The sequence below is a fragment of the Colletes gigas genome, unplaced genomic scaffold (genome assembly GCF_013123115.1).
Source record: "Colletes gigas isolate AHSC1104 unplaced genomic scaffold, ASM1312311v1 Colletes_gigas_Sc00001, whole genome shotgun sequence".
NCBI classification, from domain to species: domain Eukaryota; kingdom Metazoa; phylum Arthropoda; class Insecta; order Hymenoptera; family Colletidae; genus Colletes; species Colletes gigas.
Genome location: NW_025106630.1, coordinates 12991498 through 13016898, shown reverse-complemented (window position 1 = coordinate 13016898; position 25401 = coordinate 12991498). Strand labels below are relative to the sequence as shown.

The 25401-nt window shown below is 46.1% G+C and overlaps 3 protein-coding genes across 6 annotated transcripts; 1 reads left to right on the top strand and 2 right to left on the bottom strand.

The window, feature by feature from the left end:
* Positions 1 to 340: 340 nt before the first annotated feature.
* Positions 341 to 4313, bottom strand: LOC122395623 (tubulin beta chain). 2 transcript variants are annotated; one of them, XM_043393361.1, is made up of 3 exons: positions 4302 to 4313; positions 2377 to 2433; positions 341 to 1741 (listed from the first exon to the last, which is right to left on the bottom strand). In XM_043393361.1, exons 2-3 carry the CDS (start codon positions 2431 to 2433, stop codon positions 461 to 463), a joined length of 1338 nt encoding a protein of 445 aa, XP_043249296.1. In that variant the 5' UTR covers positions 4302 to 4313; the 3' UTR covers positions 341 to 460. The 2 variants fall into 2 exon arrangements, with proteins under 2 accessions (XP_043249296.1, XP_043249287.1); XM_043393352.1 differs by lacking the exon at positions 4302 to 4313 and having other exon boundaries at positions 2377 to 2469.
* On the bottom strand, positions 3079 to 20081 carry LOC122395599 (organic cation transporter 1-like). Its single transcript, XM_043393297.1, has 11 exons — positions 19837 to 20081; positions 19507 to 19704; positions 12883 to 14091; positions 12257 to 12604; positions 5652 to 5910; positions 5361 to 5452; positions 5088 to 5291; positions 4678 to 4924; positions 4463 to 4594; positions 3634 to 3991; positions 3079 to 3340 (listed from the first exon to the last, which is right to left on the bottom strand). Exons 3-11 carry the CDS (start codon positions 13006 to 13008, stop codon positions 3079 to 3081), a joined length of 2028 nt encoding a protein of 675 aa, XP_043249232.1. The 5' UTR covers positions 13009 to 14091; positions 19507 to 19704; positions 19837 to 20081.
* A 225-nt stretch (positions 20082 to 20306) lies between these two features.
* Positions 20307 to 24285, top strand: LOC122395189 (vacuolar protein sorting-associated protein 28 homolog). Of its 3 annotated transcripts, XM_043392619.1 has the most exons (4): positions 20307 to 22063; positions 22138 to 22400; positions 23261 to 23487; positions 23551 to 24285. In XM_043392619.1, the coding sequence occupies exons 1-4, from the start codon at positions 20544 to 20546 to the stop codon at positions 23968 to 23970; spliced, it is 2430 nt and encodes an 809-aa protein (XP_043248554.1). In that variant the 5' UTR covers positions 20307 to 20543; the 3' UTR covers positions 23971 to 24285. The 3 variants fall into 3 exon arrangements, with proteins under 3 accessions (XP_043248554.1, XP_043248712.1, XP_043248639.1); XM_043392777.1 differs by lacking the exons at positions 20307 to 22063; positions 22138 to 22400 and adding an exon at positions 22718 to 23044 and having other exon boundaries at positions 23247 to 23487; XM_043392704.1 differs by lacking the exons at positions 20307 to 22063; positions 22138 to 22400 and adding an exon at positions 22733 to 23035 and having other exon boundaries at positions 23247 to 23487; positions 23551 to 24283.
* The last annotated feature ends 1116 nt before the right edge of the window (positions 24286 to 25401 follow it).

Sequence of the window (25401 nt, the reverse complement as noted above, 5' to 3'; positions counted from 1 at the left end):
TCTCGTTACCGCTGTTCGTTTTACGATTATACATATTCTTTCTTCGTGCGATACATACATACCTTGGGCTCCTTCGACCGCTCCGGATCCCTGCAGCGTCGATCGAAATCTACACACGACGCATTATCCATTTATGTACCATAAAGAATATCTCTATTAAATGTTCAACAAAGGTAATACAGTTTCTCTAAATCACTTACAAGATATGTATACACGTATATATTATATGTATATGTAAAGTCGACCAAAGCATAAAAATCGATCAAAAAAAAAAAAAGAAGTAAAAGTCGGTCGTAAAAAGTGTCGATGAGAAAAAAAAAACCGTAGTAAGAAAGTCCGCTAATACGAATACAAAGCTACAACCCATTTTGGAGGAATTTGGTATAGTTTGGTGGATTCGCGGCCATCTTCGAGAACCTTGACGAGTAATTTCCTGCTCGGCGCGGATCGAGGACCCATTTTACTTCTCCTCCGCCTCTTCCTCCTCGTAGAACTCTCCCTCGTCCTCGGCGGTAGCCTCCTGGTACTGTTGGTACTCCGAGACCAGATCGTTCATGTTCGATTCCGCCTCGGTGAACTCCATCTCGTCCATGCCCTCGCCGGTGTACCAGTGGAGGAACGCCTTCCTCCTGAACATGGCCGTGAATTGTTCCGAAATCCTCTTGAACAGCTCTTGGATGGCGGTCGAGTTTCCGATGAACGTGGCGGACATCTTCAAACCGCGTGGCGGGATGTCGCAGACGGCTGTCTTTACGTTGTTCGGGATCCATTCGACAAAGTACGAGCTGTTCTTGTTCTGTATATTGAGCATCTGCTCGTCCACCTCCTTCATCGACATCCTCCCGCGGAACACGGCGGCCACCGTCAGATATTTTCCGTGTCTGGGGTCGCAGGCGGCCATCATGTTCTTCGCGTCGAACATTTGCTGGGTCAGTTCCGGGACCGTCAAAGCCCTGTACTGTTGGCTGCCCCGCGACGTCAACGGTGCAAACCCGGGCATGAAGAAGTGGAGACGCGGAAACGGTACCATGTTCACCGCCAGCTTCCTCAGATCGGCGTTCAGCTGTCCAGGGAATCGCAGGCAGGTCGTGACACCGGACATCGTGGCGGACACTAGGTGATTCAGATCTCCGTACGTGGGAGTGGAGAGTTTCAAGGTGCGGAAACAGATGTCGTAGAGGGCCTCGTTGTCGATACAGTAAGCCTGGTCGGTGTTCTCCACCAGCTGGTGGACGGAGAGCGTCGCGTTGTACGGTTCCACCACGGTGTCCGATACTTTTGGCGACGGTACCACCGAGAACGTGGTCATGATCCTGTCGGGATACTCCTCGCGGATTTTAGAGATGAGCAGAGTGCCCATTCCGGATCCCGTACCGCCGCCCAGAGAGTGGGTCAGTTGGAAGCCTTGTAGGCAATCGCAGCTCTCGGCTTCCTTGCGTACAACGTCGAGCACAGAGTCGACTAGTTCGGCTCCCTCGGTGTAGTGACCCTTGGCCCAGTTGTTCCCAGCTCCGGATTGCCCGAACACGAAGTTGTCCGGCCTGAATATCTCCCCGAAGGGTCCAGAGCGTACAGAGTCCATGGTGCCAGGCTCCAGGTCGACCAAGATGGCGCGTGGCACGTATTTGCCACCGGACGCCTCATTGTAGTAGACGTTGATACGTTCTACTTGGAGGTCCGAGTCCCCGTGGTACGTGCCGGTCGGATCGATGCCGTGCTCGTCCGAAATCACCTCCCAGAACTGTCGTTCGAAAATAAAATTGTCAAACGGCTTCGAATACGATGCATGTTCTTCAGACCGCGGAGACGCTATTACATTCGCTAGCGATGGGACTGACGTTCGGTTACTCGACACTGTCGGATGTCGGAGAAACGATTCGCGAGTTTGCTTTATAATAATTGTAATCTTACGATGCCATGAAATGTCAACAAGTACATCTTATTAATATCAATTATCAGTATTGAGTGCGTAAATGAATTAGTCCAATCGCTATCCCGAGCTTGCCGGGCCTCGATGTTTCTCGATACACGGTATACAGTATCCCCTGTTAGGCTGTCGTGGTCTCTCCCTGTTAGTTTCTCACAGTCGCCTTCACCGATTCTTTCTCACTCGCAGCACTCAGTTTTTCACTTTCATCGAGAATACAAAGTCGATCGCGTTAAGGAGGAATCGCGTAGATATCAAGTTTCATTCCCCCGGAAATAGAATACTGTATACGTGAATCGAGCATGGCGACGCAAGGTTAGATTTCACGATCGTCGACGCGTTAAATTCGCGAATACAGCGTCGTAAAACGGGGGCGAAAGTTCACGGTCGAGTCCTTGGACTTTCGGAGGTCGGAGTTACGAGTTGGAGAGTTCGACGGGGACACTGACCTTGGCACCGATCTGATTGCCGCATTGTCCGGCTTGGATATGCACGATTTCCCGCATCTTGTCGACTTGTAGGTCGACGAGGGTGCAGAAAACGCCCGGTGATATGCGGCTGTCCGGATCACCGCGAGGATGGTCCGCTAGGAAGTTCAAGGACGAGGTTCTTAGGCTCGTGGCTCCTCGGCTCGAAGGTGTAGCGAGAACGCGTCCAAAATGTCTCGGGCAAACAGAAACAGACGACTGTTCGTTTCACCATGGCGACAAGGAACCGTCCAACGAGCACGCGACAATTTTATTTTGCGCGCGTATTCGCTTTTCCGCGTTCCGAAATATCGATTGTATCATCGGAGGTTCCTTAAAACCAAGGAGAGTCGCGTTCGACCAGGGGAGTAGATTTCAAATATAATCTGGAATCGAATTAAACGCGTCCCGAGGGTGAAAGATCAACGGACGGAGGACCGCGGTTGTCTCGTAATTTCGCGTATCCGTGTTATCCGGATGATCGTGCACCGCTACGAGAATAAATCGACGGCATCGGTCGCGATACCCTGTACCAAACGACACTCGCGACACGCTGTACGAGAGTCTTTGCAGCGCGGGGAAGTACGGTCGCAATAAACGAACAAAGTAAATACGGATGCGTTCTCTATACTGATAATTATAATACAAAGTCGTGAGGGGCGATTGCACCGAGCAGCCACCGATTCATTGCGTCCTTCTCTGTTCGACGACGATTATCGCGTCCACGCACTTTTCATCGAGTCCCGCGATCTCCTCTCTGCCGTCCGTCGCGCTCGGTTTCCACGCTCGAGACTCCTCCTGGCCGTTCGAGGCCTGAAACGAGGCGTTGTCCGCCTCCTGGTCGACCTCCTGCGACCTGGACGCCGCCGAGGAGCGATTCCCTGGCCTGCCGTTCACCAGAAACCTCAGCGGTACCGCCTCGCACTTGTCCGAGTTCTTCCCCTTTCTGAAACACGCCGCGACCCACCCGTCGCCACTTTTAACTGGCCATTTCGGGTCTCCAGAAACATTTGCAGACCCAATTGCTAATTTCGGTAGCAGTCTTTGTCGATTAAAACGACGACTGTTCTACTAGCAAAAGGGAGATCAAGGTACTAAACGGAGAAGATTATTATCGCAATACTCGAGTGATTCTACAAGTTCGGGTGATAGCGACTGTTCCATTAATGGTACAATTTGATATTTTGTAGAGTGACGACATCAACGATCTGCAATGATCGAGGGAGGAGGAGTACTGACTTTGGTACCGTTGGGCAGGACCAGAGCTTGAAGTCAGCCCCGAAGAGCTCGCCCTCCTCGATGGTCTGTGGCAGGTGAATGTTGAGGGTTTCCGGGAGAAAGATGGACGTGAGCGCCCCGGCCACGCTCAGCGTGCCCATTATGATCAGAGGAAGAACCCTCGAGTAGACGGCTAGGTGGACGATGTACGGAAACGCCAGCAAACCGATTCCTGCGATGAACGAGGCGATGCCCATCGCCTGAGACCTCAGCACCGTCGGCAGCAGTTCCCCGACGAACACGTAGAACACGGCGAACGAAGCGGCGATTCCGAATTTCCCGATCATCGCCAGGCACACCGTCACCCAGACAGCGTCTGCTACGACAGACACGATACGCGTATAGTGTGTGGTAAGAAAAATAACTTCCTTGGACCAGCTGGAACTTGGCGGTTAGGTTTACAGCCCGGTTGCGACCAAGTTGTGAAAAATTATCACGCGACACGTTCAAGTCATCCTCCCATCTAACGAATTTCAATTTACCATATCGTTTGTCCGTCGAATCGATAAACTGTGTTCGCATCTAAACGAGATTTCGCGCGAGATCGAGAGAATTATCACGCAACAACGATCTCTCCTCTGAATCTTTAATTACGTATTTCGATTCCGTTCCCGTTCTCTCGCGTAAACAACGGAACTGTGACGCCATCGAAAAAATTACCTCGGTCGCTTGTTTGTCCAACGTTTAAAAGAGTACATACGAGTAGATTGATAGCAACGAGCGAACCTACCAAGTTTAAACGATGGAAAAACTACGCGTTAATTTTAAAGGGGACTCGTGAAATTCGTACCTTCGGGAACAAACATGCAGGAGACGCAGGCGACCCCGCCTAGAAGCATGGTCAGGCACAGAACCCATCTTCTGCCCAGCTTGTCCATCGCGTACCACGTGACGACGTAAGACGGTATTTCTACCAATCCACCTGCAAATGCCCCGACCAGACAAATTTTAATGTTCCAATTTCGTCAAGGTCTCCGACGAGAGGTGGACTCGTAGTAGCTTTACCGATGAAGAACGCCAGGTAATCGGAGACACCCAGGTTCGTGGTGTTGTACGACAACCCGTTGTAAACGACAGCGTTCGCCACCCAGTCGAACGCCAGGATGAAGAACTTCTTTCTGATGTTCGGGTTTCTGACCAGGTCCATGGGCGTCGCTGCTGGTGGCGGCGACCTGTCCTCGATGTTCATCGTCTCGTTTTCCCCGGAGTTGGTCCCGTTACAGGAGATCCCCTGCCTCCTCAGAATCTCCACCTGGAACAACGGTTACACAAACGGGTAAATTACATATTCGCAGCTTGACGCTCAAACGTTCGGATCGAGACTCATCCTGACTTTGATTTTAATAAACAGTTTGTTCCAGGCCTATTTCTATCTTGCTTAAAGTTTTCAAGAAGAGTTCCACGATGAATCTTACCTCCATTTTCCTGAGAAAATTGCTAGGCACTGTTTTTCCGTTGATCTTGGCCATCCGCTGGACGATCTCCTCCGCCTCGTCTATCCTGTTCTTGCTGAGGAGCCATCGAGGCGACTCTGGAATGATCCAATAGTAGCTGAACAGAAGGACGAAGGGAACCGAGGTTGCCAGCGACAGGGTGAACCAATGCCTCAGCAAGTAACCCTAAGCAGAGGGTACGTTTCATACTGGCCAGTTTCCATGTTACTTTCATTTTTTAGTACTATAGTTTACCAGCAAGGCTAGCAGAGACATGGCAGACGCGAAGAACATGCATATCACCATCCCAGCGAACGTTCTGTACCTTGGACCCATCATCTCGAGGGCTGAAACAGGTGTTTTTCATCCAATCGAATTAGATATAAAAATATCAGAAATAGACAAAAATTCCCAACGCAAATTTCTCGTTATCGGAATTGGACCGAACGGAGAAAGAGAGGAGAATGTGTTGCAAGTTTGAGTTGAGAATTTGTTTTCCGGTAGAAAATCTAGTTGGACTGTCTGTTAAATTGGTCGTTTATTCACCTAGAATGAAAGGTATCTGATAGATGGCAGGGAAGAAGAGACCATTGACGGTCCTGAGGGCCGTGTAGATGACATAGTTGGGGCTGAAGCTGGTGGCGATCGAGATTATCACCTCGAGAAACAATATGGCGAAGAAGGCCGTCCTTCTGCCCCATTTGTCGGCGATCCAGCCGAACACGACGTTCCCGAACAGGCTGCCGACGTAGAAGAAGGTCGTGGAGGTGGAAGGCCACCAGCTGCTGTCGCATACCAAGTCTAGCTATGTGGATGCAGAATGCCATTAAAACGCTACGTCCTATGCAACCGTGTCTAATTTCTTTCTTTTTTCTAGGGCTTATTTTGCACAGCATATTTGGCACGCGTATCAAGTACAGTGGAATTTCATTTATCCGAACCGGTTGGATGATGTTTCTACTTCTGGTGTTCGTTTACCTCGGGGCTGTCGACCTTGCGACCCCCATTGGATCAAACTGACTTTGACGGTAACGCGATAGGGTAAAGGTTGTTCGATTTTACCTTATAAATAGGAATTACTCGTAAAAGTATTCAATGATCGGTGGTGAGTTTGATACTCGAAAACTAATTTTACTATTTCCAAGTTCGGATTAAAGGTCGACGTATTAATTTGTAGGCCCAAGAAAGGGAAACAGGATGACGCGTTGGTCGAAACAATGTCGAGGCGTAACGACCCCGAGGAAGATTCTGACGAAACGGAGCGAGATTGCGAGTATCTGCCGTGCAACGATGCAACAACACTGCGGGCGATATCGCTCCATTATGGAGAAGTCATTGCTCCGGTTACGTCGTTTATCTTCCTCCCTTGCGCCGTACGTGCGCGCGACCGCAATGCATTTAGCCCGACCAATTACGATCGTATATTTATTTATTCCGTGTTTTTGGTCCATTTTTTGTACAGAGCATTTTTCGATACACCCTGAAATTTTTGCTCCGTCGTTAAACATATCGTACCGTACGATATTGCGACGGGGAACCATACCTTTTTTAAATATAATCTATGGTCGTTACTTTATCTTATTATCGTATCTCTCGCTATTAATCGTCGGTATGCAAAAGTGCAAGTTTTCCACCAGTTTGATCTCCATACGTTTAAAAATCACACTCTGCGGAAATAAGCTCTCTATCAACGTCGGTAAATATCATTTACGATAAGATTCACCCATCATAGATCGCCATTATGTATATTTATCTATTCACTGAACAAACACAGTTTGTGATTTGGTATGCTTAATAGATGCTATCTTCTTCTTATTATTATCAGGGCAAGAATGAAAGTCTGAAAAGTAATTAATTTTAAATCGTAAATGATAGTGAAACGTATTGTTGTAAATATAAAATAGTCGAGAGGCACACATGAATCTTCTGGACCGAAATATCAAAAATGTCTCGAGCCCTAAGGAATTGATCCTTTGGAAGAATGATGCTGTAATAGTTCTGTTATGGAATAACAATTGATATTTTCGTCCATGTGGTGGTTTTGTGGAGCTCTGTCCCACCGTGGGCCGCGACGCCACGACGCCGTGCCGCCGCGCCGCTGACAGCGACGGAATCTCATTAATCGCATGACGCGTGTACGGTGCGCGCACATATGTACGTGCTTCACGCACCGCGACGAATTTGTAGATTGCGCTCACGTACGCGCCACGATCGCGATTAGGAGCCGCGTCGTAACGATTCCCACGTAACGTCATCGAGCGCCGCTCTTTATCGTCCGAATTTGCGTCCATGACGATCGCGCCGACCCTTCGAGTTTCTCTTCCGCTTCTTCCTCCTCTGCTTTCTCCTTCTACGGATCGTCATTTTCAACGTGTACGCGGGACACGTGGGAAACGACTTTGAAAACAAAGATAAGATTCTGTTCCGCTCTAAAATTGACAAATACACGTTTGATATAAAAGCATTGGAAATCATTGAGAATATGAGAAAGTGTTGCAAGCAAGTTTGTCTTGGATTGCTATTAGTTCTATCGTTTCGAAGTTAGGAAGAGTTATCGAAGCGTTGGACGTTGAAAAGCGAAAAAGTGATTTATCAAACGGCTCCCGTGTATCTTGGGATCAATAGGTTTTAATGTTTGCCCAAGGCCCTTGCGCGGCACGCCGCTCTTTCGTTGCCGACCGACGCGACGTATATGTAGAGCTAATTTGATTAACTCTGACCCCATAGCCAGAATTTGTAAGCCAGCCAATAATACACGCCGCTTAGTCCTGTTAACTTTGTTCGTACGATTCATCCGTGCTTTTAAACCTTTCGTGCATTCGACGTTCTCGATTCTCGCTTCCCATTTTCCACTCGCGACCCCCCTCGAGAATCCTCTCTTGATCGTTTCTCTACCCAAATATAAACAGTCTTCATATAATACAATTGTATAGAACTAAAATCGTTGGTGGTCACGGTGGTGATGCCATGAAACAAGAGATACACCGTCCAACTGTTTAGAATTTGAAGAAAGAAATCGAGACGCGAAAAGCTGGCGCGGCGTGAACGGGTTGATAAAACGTTTGGCCAGATAGAGGTGTTGGAGCGTTCGAGGCAGGGAAGAAAAGATCGCGAGAAAGAAAAGGACGGTAAAGAGAGAGCCGTGCAAACGAAATTTCTCATAGAGCGTCGATCGGGCCTCGCGCAAATGAAACGCCCCGGCCCGGCGCGGCGGGCGTTTAATGGGTTTAACACCAAGTTTGATTTAAGCAAATTGCCACTCACGGACTTTTGATGTCTGCGTGAAACGCAAAAGGTAAATTGCATGGAAATACGGGAGGCACTCTCGGTGACGACGTCGAGTTATTGTCAAGGGCAGTGCACGCGCCCGTAGGACGTTAATGACGCGTGCATATTTTATCACCCTGACACACTTCGAAAACGATATTGATATGACCGCGGCGCGCCTCGACTCGCGCTCGTTCCTCGCGAACGACCCACCGAAAGTCGTGGCCCACACTTTCCTTCGCCCGAGACGGGGAAACGCCGGAAGTACGCGTCGACCGGCAACGCTCGGCGACTTCCGCGGCCCGGAAACGCCAAGAGTCCGTCGCGGAACGCGACCGCGTGGGCGATTTTGGCTCCGTGCGTTCGCCAACAAGCCGCGACGATCATCGACGCGTCACGGTGGGGGTCATTGTCTTTTCGGGGACGTCATCGCCCACGGTGGGCCACAAAAATAAATTTACTCCTTCGTGATGACCGCTGTAATTTGTAAGCTGCGAATGCTGAAACTTTAACTCGAATTATTACATGTATGTATTTAGGGGACAACCCTCTACAAAACTCCCATTTCGAATTTGCAGTTATGGAGAACCTTTACCCAAGTCGGTAAATGTTTTATCGGTTGCATATTTATTCTACAGTTATCGTTTCAAAGTCTCGCTAGGTCTTAAGAACGAACTGTAATTGCGTCACGGTTCAACGTAATAGTTAACGCAACGTTTCGTTGTAATGTCCTTCGTGGTATTACGATGCGCACGTTTCGCAATTCTGATCGGTTTGTGTCCGACAACACGTGAGATTTATGAACAAACGTCACGAACAAATTACTACGCGTTGATCTCATTGATTGCTCGACGAATTTGCAAACAATAGTTTGTATTCTTTACGATCGTCCTCCCGTTTATTTATTGTATACCGAGATAGGAAAAATGAAAACAATTTTACCAGTTCCATTTAAAAGTAATTGCTGTAGTTGTAACTGCTTGTACCGCGTTATACAAGTGTGATTTACTGCGTTGTACAAACGTGATTCATCTTGTTGCACGAGGATTGTCGCAATTTGTTTAATGAATAGTTTTATAACCCAGACCTAACTCATATTAGATACCTTCGATTTAATTTCTATTTTGTTAGTTTCAGTTTTGTTCGTAGTTGGAGGTGTTTATTCGGGTGAGAATTTATCCCGTCCCCGTCCGGGACGTTAATCCGTATGCAGATGAAGAAATCTGAAGCCGCGGGACGATGATGTCGCAACAGGGTGAGCGGTCTCGCGCGAATAGAAAGCGAGAGCGCGATCAAGAACGGAAAACGGAAGGACAGGATTTGCCTCGATGGCTCTGTGCGTCATGCGTCTGCGTAAATCCGGAGCGTGTAAATTCGCGGCGCGCACACCCTCCCGAGCACTGATGGGCCCGTCACCAACAACGCTGGAGGGAAACAGCGGGGCGAGGGAGGCCGAGCATCAGCGGAGGGGAACGGAGGGAAAAGCAGAAAAGGAAGAGATCGTCGTCGTCGTCGTCGTCGTCGTCGTCGTCGTCGTCGTTCGTTGGTTCCACCAGGGTTTCTAACCCCAACTCCAACGTTCTTAGCCGCGTCAGCTCCGGCAGAGTTGCGTAAACTTTTCTCTCAAACATCGAACAAAGATGTTTCGATTCTTCGTTTGCGAATCAAGTTTGTCGAAACTCTGCCTTCCAGCATCCGCGATCGAAAATATGTATCTAAAAGAAGGGAGGGCGTACGTGATGTTTTCTAAAGAAAGAAATAACGATCGAGTGCGTTATCGAGGTTCGCTGGAAGCCGTGGAGCTTGGCGTCGAGGAGCGAGCGGAGGACGGCGATAGCATCGAATTCGGTCGAGCGTTGTTTGCGTCACGACGGAGAGAAACGCGGACGCGAGAGCAGAGCGTACACGCGCGGCGGACATATACCCTTCGTAGAAGCAGAGAGCCGGCAGTTTGTACGAGGCGTTTGATGCGACAGACCGCATGACCGGATGCGGGGGTAGGTAAATTGGTCGGCAATTGCTGATGCCACCAGAGAGTCCGCAAACTATCGGCCAGTCACTCGGGTGGCTGGCCAACCTTGTTCACCTGGCCGTCGAGTCTCGATCGTCCGGGTCTCGATGCGACCTTGGCGTGCAAACGGCGCGGCGTCCGTTCACGGAAAACTCAAAGTCTCGCGGTTCTGCGTCGTCGCGACGGAAATAGTCGCGACGAACACGCTGGGAATCGAGGGGAATTGAGTGGTTTAAGAGAACCGTGAAGCACCTAGATCCTCGACCCCGCGAGTTACGATCCTCGTTGCGGCAACGGCAACCGGCTCACCGCGTTGTCTAATTGCGGCAATTTAATAACGCGTTAATGGACGCGAGCGGAGAGACGCTCTGCCACGTGACGCAACGCGACACTTGGACGTTTGCACGCGCGTTGTGGAATCTTGGCGGACTCTGAGAAACGTGCTCTCTTGGATGCCGGACCGTCCACCGATCGCCCCCTTCCATCCTCTTCGTTCCAAACACGGTCAAAGATCACAAAGATTCTTAATCAATGGAAACCATTTCACCACAAAAGAGATAAACGTTAAGCAGATCGAGTCTCTGGTACTCTGTTGGTACCATTTCACTGTTAATCTTTGTACCTGGAATCGCGAGCGTGAGTCAAATGTCTAGACAGACGCGACGACCGCGAGACTTTCGTAGTAACGAGTCTACCATGTTATTTTTTCCAGGTATGCATCATACATAGCTCTCGTAGCTGGAAAAATCTTTCCGATCAGGCGTGTTGAATTTAGCGGGGACGTCGTTCGCCGCGTGAGCAACGGTGGAATCGCGCTTCCTGGGACTCGTCACGTTCTTCGAAGGGATTCGCGGTTCCGATGATCGAAACATTGCTCAACAAGTTTAATAAGTACCCTGAATTAATAGCTCGGAGTGGAGAAACGAGTGGGAGGGATGGGACCAGACGATTAGACGGACCATCATCTAGGTCTATAGCCTGACTAACGAGCGTCATCCGACACTGGTCAAGAGAAGAGTACGGGAAGGCCGAAAACGACCGACTCTGGGGATCTAGAGGCTGCTACCAACTACCAGTTGGCGAAGCAAGCGAGAGAAAGGATGAAACAAAAAGCAACGCGAAAGCAAGTCGACGGATGGATCTCTTTTCAAGTTGTTGTCCCGATTCGAACGCCGTTGTGGCGGTGCGCGGAACGATGGCGGTTGGTAAACGCGTCGACGACTCGCGTCGTCCGCCGCGAGCTTTCACGGAAAAGAAAATTATCGGGCGGAAAGAGGAGCTTAACGCGACGTATCGGGGACGAGCGCGAACGATCGCTCGGCGTTCCACGAACGGGACCCAAGCCTGGTGGCCGACGTTAACGCGAATCCGCCTGGGACGAATCGACAAAGGCCAAGGCGAGTTGCCCCGTGAAACACGACTCGCTCGTTGACTCGCTTGCTCCGGCGCGAAATTCCCCTGAGAGGCGGAATAACGCGTAGGAGGATTATGCAAAGCGGAGAGACGCCGCGATGTCGTTCCACTCGCGCGCGACCGCTTTTTTCCGCTCGACGAAACACGAAAAACATCCGACGAAACCGAATACCCGAGACATCAACTGGGACATCGCCGTTTAACCCCTTTCGCCGTGGCGTAACGTCTCCGCGTTTCACTCGTTATTGCTTGAAATTTTTAATCTCTTCTTGCAAACAGGGACCTTCCATCCCTTGATCGAGCGGAGACAAATTTAGATATACACCGTTTCTCAGGATTTCTAAAAGTACAATTTTCATGTTAAAAATTCCCAAAGATTCGCCTGCCATTCGAGAGATCGCGGTAGTCGCGTGCACCAAAGATGAGTCCTCGATGCTTAAAGAGAGAAAGTCGAGTTTACCTCGGTGACGAGGGTGCTGTCGTAGTCCCGGTTGTCGTAGATCCAGCCGTGTTGGCACTTGGTGACCGGCCAGTCAGGATTAGCGACAGGCGGCGATGGCAACCGATCCCTCGATCGATACTCTGCCCCGTCCGTAGCGTTCTCGAGGATCCCGTGCCCCAGCCACGACTCGATGATCGCCGTGTAGTTGACGTCGTACATCGTGCACTTGGAGTACTTTTGCGTCCCGTCAGACTTCTCGACGTACGGCACGGACAGGGTCTTCCGTTCCTGGAGCGTCATCAGCTCCGTCAGGTTCTCCAACTCCGGGACTCTGCACCAGTGATCCGGCGACGCGCTCACGAACACCTGCCGATCAAATCGTCCACAGACCTTTCTTTACCGGTACGACGAGGATAGTTTCTCGATCCTCTGATGTCTCTATACAAAGTAGAGGGTAGTCTAATGTCTCTATATCTATAAAATAACCACCATGTAGAGATAACAGCGAGTCTGATCGTTTACGGTGTAATCTACTTCCTGATACATTGCAAAATCTTAAGCAGAAATTTCATTTACATATATAAAGAGGTTCCAAACGCTTGCGAGTAGAATTGGAAAGATTGTTAAGATGACTGATGACTCACTTGCGAGAACGCCAGGAAAGCGGCTGGTAGAGTGGCAGGTATGCAGAGAAGATAGTACATAATGTTCTGGTATTTGCCCTTCTCGCCCACGTGCACCAACACCTCGTCGAAGTCGATCGAGCTCATGTTTCCGGAGTTAGGCTCCGCCGCGTTTAAACGACACCTCGACCGCGATGCTCCGCGATGCGACGGTTACCCGACAAACCTGCACCCTCGAATCACGCGGCATGACCGCCGCGACGCGCTCTCGAGGGCATGGACGCCGACTTGTTACGATCTATCGCGCCCGATCCACCCCTCCCGATACCTTTCCAAACACTCTGATCCTTACAATTATTCGCAATTGATACTTTCGTGCAAGATTTCGGTCGAATCTTCCACCTTCCAACCGATATCCTTCTTCTTATCGAATCCGTCTCTCTGATCGAGTCCAAGAAACCGAGTCGTTCCAAGTTCTAGTCAGGTACCATCGAACTTTCTGTTTCTCCTTTTGGAAGGCCCTGTCTGCGACACCGGATACTCGAAAAATGTTCAAACCGCACAAAAACAGTGTGCTTCGTCGGGTACCACCTTCTTCCAAGTTTTTGGTTCTTACATTCTCGTTAAAAGTTCAACTTGGTTTAAGACAAGACGAAGAAATCCGTGTAAGATGGGTTCTCGAGTGACACCGGAACTACCGGAAGCTTTCGAGGGATTTCATGCCCGATGGGGTTTCTTCACTGGGCACTGGGCGAGTCGAAATGTTCGCGAAATCGAAAAGGGGACACTTGGAGATCGAAAATAGCGCGTCCGCGTCCTCCGCGAAGCTTGTCCTCGGTGAACTGGTGAACGCGATTCCCGTTCCGCGTTGTTCTGGTGCGGCCGATCGTTGCGTCCCGCGAGCGTCGCGCGAACGGAAGTGCCAGCAGCGTCGAATTCGGAATCGCGTAAAGCGCGGCGAACGCACGTCTTCGCGCGTTCTTATATGCCGCGAGCATAGCGCCGGCCGCGATCAGCCATCGCCCGAGAACACCTCCTCTCTTCCGATCCTCCCGAGCATCCTCTTCGACGGCGTCCCTCCGCCTCTCCGCGGCCACCGTCGCACCGTCTTCTCACCCGTACTCCCAGGTCACCGTATTCCGCGCGATCGTCGATCGCCGATCGATCCTCGATTCGAACGATATCTACGTACGCTACGGACCTTGGTCAAACTTGGATTCGCCGTGCATCCTACAAAAAGGATTATCGTGTCAACCTAATCCGTCCTTCTCAATTATTTCACATTTATCAATTCTATAGTTTAAATACTCTTTACTTGGCATCTCCTTGTAATTATTCACAGCCTTCGTAACATTCGATTTTATTTTTCTGTTTACCTTTGTTATGTAACTATATTCTATACTTGTATCTCTTTCTTTACCACTGCAGATAACAATTGATGCATTTATAAGAAATACAAAAGGTACGAATTACTATACTTGGGGGTTGAGACAACCGTTTGCAATGAATAAACATATGAATTTGCATCAAAATCCGCAGTCTAATAATAATAGTTGGGAATGGAACGCTCGATGGTGGCTAATTTTTCGATAAGCAGCAAATTCTTTCGAGCAATACTAAATACAAGTATCGTTCTTCTGGACTTTACTAAACCGAATAATATTTGCCTGAATTATTCAGTTACATCGTGCATAGTTACAGAGTTGAGACGATGAATTGAAATCGATTCTACAAATACGTTTCGGGATAAATGCTCCAAGCTATTCCGATAGTCGCAAACATCTACTTCTAATTGCTTGATCGTGCCTTAGAAAAAAAAACAATTTAATTTTAACTCTGCAACTCGTGCGAGAAATTCGATACATTCCTGTATAAATTTCTGGTACTTTTCCGCAGAGGAAAGCCCTGCTGTTAGAATCGGTAAACGTTTGCTTCGACTCGTTGATCGATAAACATCGTTAAAACGGCTTGAACGAGACTCGAATTTGACAGTGGCTAACGATAAGATTATTTTCTACTTTCGCGATCGACGATCAAGGTGTGTATTAGAGACGATTCCGAAGTCGAAACTCGAAAAACCGTTTGGCTAGGCGCCCGATAGCTGCTTAAACGGAAAATATTTGGAACGAAACGTAAGATTTATGTCGATACGACCATTATTGCATTTGTTACAAAATCAGCCAGCTTAGTTATCAGACAGACTGTGTGGACTTTCCAAATATTGTGTCGTGCCAGTTGCAACTCCGCCACTCGCGGTTGACACGTTAAATCTAGTCACAGAAATTGTTTAGTCACGGAAACACTTTTCGTCTGAGAGTATGTTTGCGAAACGCTAACATATTTCCGATGAATGCCTGGCGCTTAATCAGCCTAACCGTTGCAAACAAAATAGATTACGTTCTACTTTTCTCCATTCGTTTTACACCATCGTTTCTCTCGACTTCCGGTCGGACTGTACGGTCATGGAATACAACGATTAGGAATGGAACGGATGGATATAATTTTTGAAATTTGGGCCATCGGGACCATCGGGAATTTTCGCTAAAATGCGACGGACAATGAGCGTCGAGGCGAACGTTACGCGTGTCGCGACGCCGGAAACTGACGCGAACGTCTCGACAATTTGCCCGTCTACGCGACAGGCCAGGCCAGAAAAGTTGCAGAAACGAGAGTCGGAGACCGGACGTCGACGATCTTGGCCTTGATGTCGCCTCAAGCTCCTTCCCATGGTGTCTCGTGGAACAACACTCTATCGAATCGCGATCGTTTTCCATCGACGCCAGCCGCGAACCCTTGGAAAGGAAATTGCGAGCAACGTCGTATTGTCCGCGGTGGCCTCGACGAGAGGCGTTCCCTTTCGACTACTACTGGAAAGATACCGATTGAAATGGTCACGACATCGACGACAATATACGTAATACGACCGTTTTACTAATCCTCCCCGCCGACGTCGCGTCACATCTTTCGGAATCGACGATCGACGGTTAAACGGGTCCACTCTGGTCCAAGAACGAAACGATTTTTATAACACGTACGAGCTACCATCTTAAGCGTACATGTTATATTTCTTTTTCGAAGGCTTTCGACCGTTCTATAAAGATCTACAAATGGGGGATTATGTGTGACCAATAGTAAAGTTTATCGAGAAATCGATTGCAAAGATTTCCAATCGATATCGGTCAGGTCGATTCGTAATCGATCGTATCGATTTTCTTGCGAGCTCCACTCCCCTAGATCCCGGATCCCGGATCCCGGATCCCGGATTTCGGATCGCGTACGCATTCACGCGCGTGCATTCTCGAGCCTCTGATCGGTCGCTACAATTGCGAGTGACGTCACTAGTGCAAACAACGTCGTCCCGCTTCGCACGCCGTCCCATACTTGGCTCTCGCTCGTGCTTCCTCCTACTCGAACCCAAACCAAATTTACTGCTGGCACTCGTACGATACCTAGCGACGGTATTCGATACGAGCTAGGGGTTGCGTAAAAAAATCGGCCAGCCGTGGCACAGTCCGAAATATCTCGGCCCGAATGGTCCCCAAATTGTACAATAGTTTATCGGGCTCCGTCTAAATCCATAGCTTTATAGACAAGTCTCGCGCATTGATGCAATAATCGGTAAGGGTCCAAGACGTAAACATCAGGTTTGTTACGAGCAAGGCCGTGAGCGTGTGAGACCGCCGAGAAAGAGAAAGAGTTGTATTTCTTCGGAATGTTACACATCGGTTCTCGATCAAAGCAATCATGAAAACCTCGTGTCACCGTTCCTTTTTCAATGATTCGAACAACTGAGAGTGTCAACCCTCGTTGCAGACCTTAATGTTGCGTTATTAAAAAGTTGACGATCTCTGTTAGAAGGTAATAATAGATCGATTCTTTGCATCAGAATAATAAATAACCAACGAGGCCAGAGCGAACTTCCCTTTGAAAGATCGTGCGACGGGGTGGAATCGAGACGACGCAAGGCTCGTATACATATGTATACTATGAATGGCGCATCGAAAGAAACGCTCGCTAATCGAATAAAAATAATTTCTCGCGTACTCGCGTCAAGCTCGTCGTAAATCGCGGTTGTTTAACTACCCGGTAGCTAGAGCACGCGGCCGTAAAAAACAGTTGCCGCGTTATCTCCGCGTTCCCGCCACCGTTTATAACGTCTGTTCGTCGTAAAAACAAATTGTTTACCGAGCACTTGTTGTCTCCGCGCTTAATGAAATTTCCGTCGACGTCGATGACGAAAACGAACCTGTCGAAATTAAGTTACCGGCTAGAACGTAACAGAACCGCGAAACGGATTAAATCAAGTCGCGGATACGGTTTTTTCTTTTATTTTTTCTTTCTTTCGACATTGAATGCTACGGATAGATTCGTTATCGCGTTACGTAACGACGATTTATTCGAGTCGCGCGGAACGATCTGCCTTATCGTTGATTGAAGATTGGAGAAGTGTCTGTTTTTTAATTGTTCGTTTGTCAGATTTACGTAGACAACGAGGTAATCATAGTTAATATCGTAGCATCATACTCTTGAATTTAATAGAAACAAGCAGGGAAAAGGAGCAATTTATATTTGCAAAGAGCATTTATACTTGATACGAGAACAAATAAAATATGACATTCCATTAAGGAAAACAATCTTCAAAATGGAATATCTTTGTGCGAAAATTACAAAGGTGCCAAGTTCCGAGTAAATATTTATTAACGTCCGTTCGTCTTTAACGTAATAGTTTTCGAGATATACAATATGCTTCGTGACTTGACAATTTTTGTTTTATTCGGAATTTGATATGCTAATTTTGAAATGTCTCTAAAATAGAATACATATATCGTATCCTCTATCCAGAAATGTGTTTGATTCTACGAAAGAACGTATCATCGACGTTCATAGACCCTAAGCGCAACGGCCAACAAGATGTTTGCCCAGTTGCTCCAAGATTTTTCGCAAGTTGGCAAACATTCGAGACTGTATTCTGTTTCCCCCCGGAATCGTTTGAGGAATCGTTCGATCCCATAGGCAAATAATATACGCAGTTCGAAGGCTCCGGTTTTAACAAAGACACGCTTCGATGTACCAACAATGCGTAAAATTCCTGCTAATCGTTCCCACAATAAAAATCCTTAACTCGATCTCAATCGATATTAACTCGTCTCCCCCTCGCGGCGCGTTTCGTACTACCGGTCGCAAACTTCCGGAATCTCTCTCTCTGGCCGTCCCAGCTTTCTGGCGAAAGGTTCTCCCTGTCGTTTGGGAATCTTACCAACTGCAGCCGGAACTGCACGACGACGCGACGCGAGAGGATCGATCGCAGGAATCGATCGCGCGCGCGTCGGTCGTAAACACCTTCGCGTCTCGTCGCGCGCACAGATGATCGCCAGCCAGTTATGCACGCAGCGGCTACCGAAAGGAACACTGTTGGTCGATGCGAGCGAATCACTGCACAGTCCAACGGCTCGCGTTTCTCGAGCTTCTCGAGCTTCCTGGTCCGAAAAGGAAACGTTTTCTTACGCTTCCGACGCACCGGAGTCCGCGATCCCACGCTACTAGGGTAGTCCTACACCCAGAAAACGATCGATCCAACCATCCACTCGATTACGTCTCTCGATCCTCGATCCTGCGACGCGACGGCCCCAATCTCACCATTCATCCTATCCCCCCCCCCCCCTGAGCCTGTTGCTTATCAGAAGCCGTTGAGTTTCTTAGACCCGATCCACCCCTGTTCCTCGACCTTTAGACGTCCAGGATATTTCCCGCGCACCAAGCGCACTCCTCGACCCCCCTTAAACTATTTCTCTCGCACTCGCTCGATCTCCCTCGGCGAAGAACAGACCGACAGCTACCACCAGAAGGAGCAAGTAGCCTCCATCGCGAACTGAAACTGAAGCAACCGTGGATACAAGGGGTCCGTCCACGGGTATCCCGTCCTCCTATCTATCGTTTCGAACGTCCCCCTTGGACCCACCTCACTTGTTCGCTCCGTCTCAGTCCCCCTCGACCATTCTATCGTCGATCCTCTCCCGCTCTCGCGGTCCCTCTCGTACGCCGTTTCCCTCCACGATCCTCCGGGACTCTCCCTTGCCCTCCCCCGCCGTCAACGATCGCCACTCTCCTATCGCGCTACACGCTCGACCACTATCTCGACTATTAATATAAAAGGGGGTTCCTCGACACTCGCCGCCCGGTAATTGTACGGCGTGCACGAACCGGACCTCTCTCGCCGATTCAGATTTCAACGCCGGCGAACCCTGTCCTCTCTATCCCGACTTTGGTAAACGAGGACCGCCAGGAACGCGAGGAAACCCCGAATCGACCAATGGCTACCAGAAACAATCTTACAACTGTTCGAATCAAACACGGTTCTATTTTGGTCGTAGGTGCAGTTACGACAGTCTTCTTTTCTTTCTCTCTCTATACGTATATTGTTGCTTTCATTCTACGTATAATAACTCGTGCACCAAGCTTATCCAAGGTTACAATGTCTTGCAGATTGTCCACTTTATCAAACAACTCTACGGGACGGTACTACAGAAATTTCATTTAGAGTATTGTCTCTGATCTTGTCGCGATATCTCACTGTCAGGTTGTCGCATGGCTAGATCGATCATTGTCAAACGAGCCAAACAGATAACGATAATAACACCTACCTACCTCTCAGGATGCTGTTACTGTATTCCGATGGAGGGAGAGGGTACGTTTCAAGTTGTTCTCTCTTGAACCGGAGTTTGATCAATATAGACGTATCATCGACGTGCGTCATCTCCATGGTTTTTCTTAATTCATTCCGCAGGGTCGGTTTTACGTGAAAGCAAACTATGTTCTTGATCGAAACGTCTTTCGCCAGACACCCTTCAACAACACGAAGAATAATTCAACAAAAAATTATTCCTTTCCGGGAAATTTATTTACGATTCTCTATTCGCAATGTCAGTAGTTGCTTCTATGCTACAATATTCAAAGTAAACTAAAAGATAAACTTACACGTATATGCCATTATCCCTGAAGAAGTTAATAAATTCATTTTATATGCACGTATGAGCATTACTAGCGAACGCATTAGCAACGTTCAAACATACTCCCACTGAAATTCATTATCCTCAAGAGGGTAGCGAAGTAAGAAACCTTGTAATTCTTCGTTTTCTATCTACTTATTAGAATGAGTTACGGAACTGAGTATCCTTGCTATTCGACTATCGAAAAAATGCACGGGAAGAGTTCACTTGCAACGGTACAAATTCCTTTTCAGCACGAGTAGTGGCGCTTTTCACGTTATTGGCGCCTTTTACGTTATTGGCGCCAAAATCAAACAGACTCCCAACTCTGTTTTTGTTAGAAAAATAAACGAGGTGAAAAATAATTTAGAATTATTGATCAAATCAATCGTCTCTTTCTTCCATATTCATACGTCGTAGCCATTTCTACAAACGTACTTCAATATTTTTCCCTCTCGATTAACTCCTTCATTCATTGTCCAAAAATGACTTTACGAAACTTTTCGATTTAAACACTTTAATGGCGTTAGTTTGAACTGTTGTTGGTCTTGCTTCTATGCCATGGCAATGTAAGTACAGATTGGTCAAAATGGCGAAAGTATTTGTAAACATGGTGTGTGCTCTACAACGTGATCTACAAATTTCGTAGCAAACGATTAGAATAAGTTTATTTTCACCCCACGCAACACGAACGAAATGGAAACGGAAATCCTTGAAAAGGATGACAATTACAAGTCAAAGAAACCGAATCATGTGAGAAAATTAAATTTTGGACAGCAGATTCTAACCTTGGACGTGGTGAAACAAACCCATGGACAAAAGGATGGTGTGCTGTCGATCGACCGAAATGTCCTGACAATACCATGCACAGTAAAAAACGAATTTGTACGTAATTGGATTGAAACTCACAGAAATCGTGTTCCCGACTCGGATGAATCGCCTCAAACATCTCCTATTCTTGGATCATCCGTGACTAAACACGCAGAAAAATCTCCGGTTTTTCATACACATCGGAAACGAGCTAGGCAAAAATATAGCTTAAACAATAAGTTTGTAGACAACACCGAACGTATGTGTTTAAAAAATGCAGAAAATCAAATTAATACAAAAATATTAAATGTCTCCGCTGAGAATAATAAATGCATAGAGAAAAGTAGCATGGACAGAAAAGAAAGCATTAAGAGAAATTTATTTAATGTTGAGAACAGTAGAAATCGTATTAAAGAAGTCAATACAAGTACATCTCCGATATTGGATAGAAGCTGTTATTCCTACAAAAGAAGAAAAAGAAAATTTACGGATGAAAACTCTCAGAGGAAAGCTCTAGATCGAATTGATAATAAATGCACCAAAGTTAGTGCAGTTTCTTCTCCTAGTCTTACAAAAGTGCATAATAATGTAGAAATATCACCTGTTCTGGATAGGTACTCGTATTCTTATAAAAAGAAAAGGAGAAAACTTAGGGAGATGAATTTGCAGGAAACAGATTTTGATAAAGTAGGAAACAGTTACACGGACGCTAATATGAATAATGTGTTATTGCGTTGTTTAGTTGATCCACAGTGCTTGAAAAACAAGTACAAAATTATGTCTAGTCAAAAGAGACTTATGTTGTTAAGAAAGTTGGAAAATAGTTCTCAAAATGATAATGCAGAATCTATGGCAAGTAAAAGTACTAAAATTCCAGAAGATTCTATTGAATCCGATTCACCGGTTTCAGAGGTGAGATTAAATATCGAAGACAGTCCAAAAGATACCAAAGGTATGGTAAAAATGGAAATAGAATCTAGCAACGAAGATAGCGATAATCCTGTAGGTTTAGTAAATTCAGGCAGCAGCAAAAGTCTTAGCAATTGTATAGAAGATGCAAATACGCAAGATACAATTCCTATCGTAGAAATTTTTAATCACAATTTAATGGATAATTTATCTACTTGTGCGTCCAAGTTCGTACCCAATCACTCGCAAACGTCTACCAAAGATTCGGATCGAACTTTTTTTTTGGAAGCAGACAAATTTCGAAGTAAACTTCCCAGTATATATCCTTCTCAGAAAATTTCTCAAATTTCGTCACAAATTAACGATCTGACGGATAACAATTCGTCCGAAACTGGAGTTATGATTACCACGGAAGAATCGCCGCAAAGGCCGACCCTAGATCCGTCGATGTGTTTAAATATTTTGGATTCTGGAAAGAAAAAGAGAAAGGCAAAACGGTAATTGTTGTTATTTTCAGCTTCTTGCGGTCGTAAGAATAATTTATAAATATTCCTTTCTGTTTATGTTACAGAGGTAGTTTGTCCGAGAAACTGCAATCTTTGATTAACGGGCAAATATCGAGTGTACGTATATGGAAACACCAAGTTAAACAAGCAGCAAAAGACAGTTCTTCTCTAGCGTGTGTTACAGTTCATGTACAAGCATGCGTGACTCGCTTTAGCAGGCAATTTTTGGAAGGATTCGCGACCAAAGATCCATTTAATTTATTACCTCGTAAAGAAGAAAACAAATTCCCTAGATTAATAAAGATCATGACGATTCCTGATATCGTGGGTAGAATTGAATTGAAATCCACAAGTACGGTAGAAATTTTCCCTCCTTGGGAAATCTTAGACGATAAGGAACTAATATTAAATGTAACATATATAAATATAGTATCTGATAATGAAAAAATCGATGTAGAACAAGAGAGAATAAGAAGAAATTGTGTTAAGCAACAGATTATAAAACAGTTCGACTGTCCATGTATCATTGCAGGCAAAATGATATTCTCTTGTAGAAATCGCTTTGACAAACCTAATGTAATCGAGAAGTTATTTATCGATTAAAATTCTTGTCGATGATAATCGAGTTTTTTCACGTTACACGCTAATTGATCGATATCACCATTGTGTTGTAATAAATCTGTTAACAGGGAAATTCATATTTACGACTACTTTTTAATTTGTTTAGAAATGTCTGTTTGTATTATTTGTTGCATTCATAACGGGTAAAGTAGGTACATGATTTTTAAAGTCGCGTGTCATCCTATAGATGGCTGACATTCCCTTGTCCGACACGTCATTGAACGTACATACGTCAGTCTATAAAAAAGTGTGTTTAATTTTTGCAAATGCAACTGTTTCTATGCAAGTTTTACGGTCATTCCTTAGTTTGAAAAAACACGTGGAGCCATAATAAATAGAAAGGTAAAAAAGGTGAAAAGTACATTATCGAATTCATATTACTAATTTATAGAAATCTTATCCTATTGTTTGATACTTTACATGCCATTAAGTGTATACTATTTACCGAGGCGTCTCTTTATTTGATCGTTGTGCCATAGTAATTTATTTCCTTCGCGGTTTTTACGCCACTTATTGTCAGTGGTATACCTAACCTGAAACGTTTGGGTTTTAGAACGCTGGTACTGTGAATAATAATGTCAATAGCTCAAGATCGACCCGAACTTTACGAAGAAGTGAAGCTTTACAAGAATGCCAGGGAGAGAGAAAAACATGACAACCAAGCTGATTTGTATGCCGTTGTAAATACTTTACAACATTTAGAAAAAGCTTACATCAGAGATTGCGTGACTCCGAAAGAATACACAGCTGCTTGCAGCAAACTACTGGTGCAATACAAAGCAGCTTTCAAACAGGTACTTTCTGCTACCGACAATCTCGTGGGAATAGTTTTCTAGCTATAATTGTTGTCTGTTTAGGTGCAAAGCGATCAGTTCCCTACCATAGATGCTTTTGCCAGGGTATTTCGTTTGGATTGTCCGGCTGCACTGGAAAGGATCAAGGAGGATAGACCGATCACGATAAAGGATGATAAAGGCAACACATCCAAATGTATCGCAGATATCGTAGAATTGTTCATTACGATAATGGATAAATTACGACTGGGAATCAAAGCTATGGATCAGCTGCATCCAGATCTAAGGGACTTGGTGGATACTATGAATCGTCTCAGTATACTGCCAAGCGATTTTGATGGAAAAGAAAAAGTTGCAGAGTGGCTGCAAACTCTTAATAACATGTCCGCGTCCGACGAGTTATCCGAAACGCAAGTAAGACAACTGATTTTTGACTTGGAAACTTCGTACAATGCTTTCAATAATACATTACACAATTCCTAAGCTCGATAGTTTAGTTGCGTTGAAACGCGCGACACAGATTATATTCTATCTCGTACCACCGGTCGTTCCTTTGATATCACTCGCGAGCAATACAGCCCAAGGTTCCACAGTGCTATAAACTTTGGTTTCTGCGTAAAACGTTATTGTATTATATGCGTTCGAATATAGTTATATACATAGATATGTATAAATGAAAAGATCTATGCACAGAGGCGACTATTTTATACGCGATTCTTTGTAAAACGTTTCTACGCGGTGAATTGTTAAGTGTAATATCCAATGTATATACAATATCGATTAAAAGAATAAAATTAATCGTAGGTGCTTACCACGAATTGTTCTTTTCCCCCAATTCGTGTTAAACTTGACAGAATTGTGCGAATGCTTTTTAATAAGACGAGGAAACACTTGAAACGAATTACTATGTTTCGGCTAACTGCTGATCTCTTTCGGGATATGTAATGTTAGTATTAGTATAGTGAATACTATTTCGTATTATTTGTTCAGCGTGTTTCCCGTCAATGATCGCAGGATAAGTAGCAGCTCTGATCGATACTTTCGAAAAGAATGATTTACGATCCAAAATACGCAACTTCTCTTCGTGTGCATTAATGCGTGTTTTGTTGAGCGTTGCAACATCCGTCGCAACAATCGTTTTGCGATTTTAGCTTATACAAAAGAAAGTATCGTATAAAGGACAGAAGGTCGAAGAAATGAATACGCGATGTACGACCTTGGTTCTCGATAGAAATTCAAAGAAACTTTCAGTCTCCTCGAATGTGTCCATATTTTCATACCTATTGTTTGCAATAATTATTAATTAACATCAGGTAATAGTTAAAATAATGCTCGATGGCGTGGGTTGTATAAATAATTGTTTTAAGACCATTTTGCGTAGAATATTTAGTTTTCGATCAAAGGCACGGTTAACCGTTAATTGATTGGCGAACTCGCCAAGGACGGTCATCCCCACCGCTTTAATTCCTCTACCTGAGGTTACCTGCCGGTGGCTCTCTCACTCCCTCTCTCTTTCTCGGCGCTGGCGGACGTGACGGACCCCCGTGGGTCCGCGCTCCACCTTTACTCACTGCTACTGATCACTGGTCGAGCACTGGTCAACTTTGCTGACCAATATCGACCATTAGTGACCAGTAGTGAGCGAGTTCCGCCTCTCCTCTTTCTAATTTCTTTTTCGACCTTCGAGCGTCTGTTGGGCTCGAATGTGGGGTTTCATCTTGCTTTTACTTCTTTAATCTCCTTCCATATTTCAATACTTGTTCCTTCCTTGTTTGGTTTGTTCGATGCACATTCTATATTGCATGTACAAATCTGTTTCATTGACCACTATCGACACAGTGGTGAGTGATATCTCAATCTCCAATCTCTCACTTCTTTTTCGACATTCAAATAATGTTTGCTGGGCCTCAATCT

What these genes read in the sequence shown, in the direction of transcription:
- LOC122395623 (XM_043393361.1), bottom strand. Translation starts at nt 2,433, where the DNA reads ATGCGGGAAATCGTGCATATCCAAGCCGGACAATGCGGCAATCAGATC. An exon ending in GCAATCAGATCGGTGCCAAG is followed by an intron (nt 1,742 to 2,376) that starts GTCAGTGTCCCC and finishes TTCGAACGACAG; the next exon opens with TTCTGGGAGGTGATTTCGGA.
- LOC122395599 (XM_043393297.1), bottom strand. Translation starts at nt 13,008, where the DNA reads ATGAGCTCGATCGACTTCGACGAGGTGTTGGTGCACGTGGGCGAGAAG. An exon ending in ACAGCACCCTCGTCACCGAG is followed by an intron (nt 5,911 to 12,256) that starts GTAAACTCGACT and finishes GCATCCACATAG; the next exon opens with CTAGACTTGGTATGCGACAG. An exon ending in TCCTGCCCAACGGTACCAAA is followed by an intron (nt 3,341 to 3,633) that starts GTCAGTACTCCT and finishes GGCGTGTTTCAG; the next exon opens with AAAGGGGAAGAACTCGGACA.
- LOC122395189 (XM_043392619.1), top strand. Translation starts at nt 20,544, where the DNA reads ATGGAAACGGAAATCCTTGAAAAGGATGACAATTACAAGTCAAAGAAA. An exon ending in AAAAAGAGAAAGGCAAAACG is followed by an intron (nt 22,064 to 22,137) that starts GTAATTGTTGTT and finishes TTTATGTTACAG; the next exon opens with AGGTAGTTTGTCCGAGAAAC. An exon ending in GACGATTCCTGATATCGTGG is followed by an intron (nt 22,401 to 23,260) that starts GTAGAATTGAAT and finishes CGCTGGTACTGT; the next exon opens with GAATAATAATGTCAATAGCT.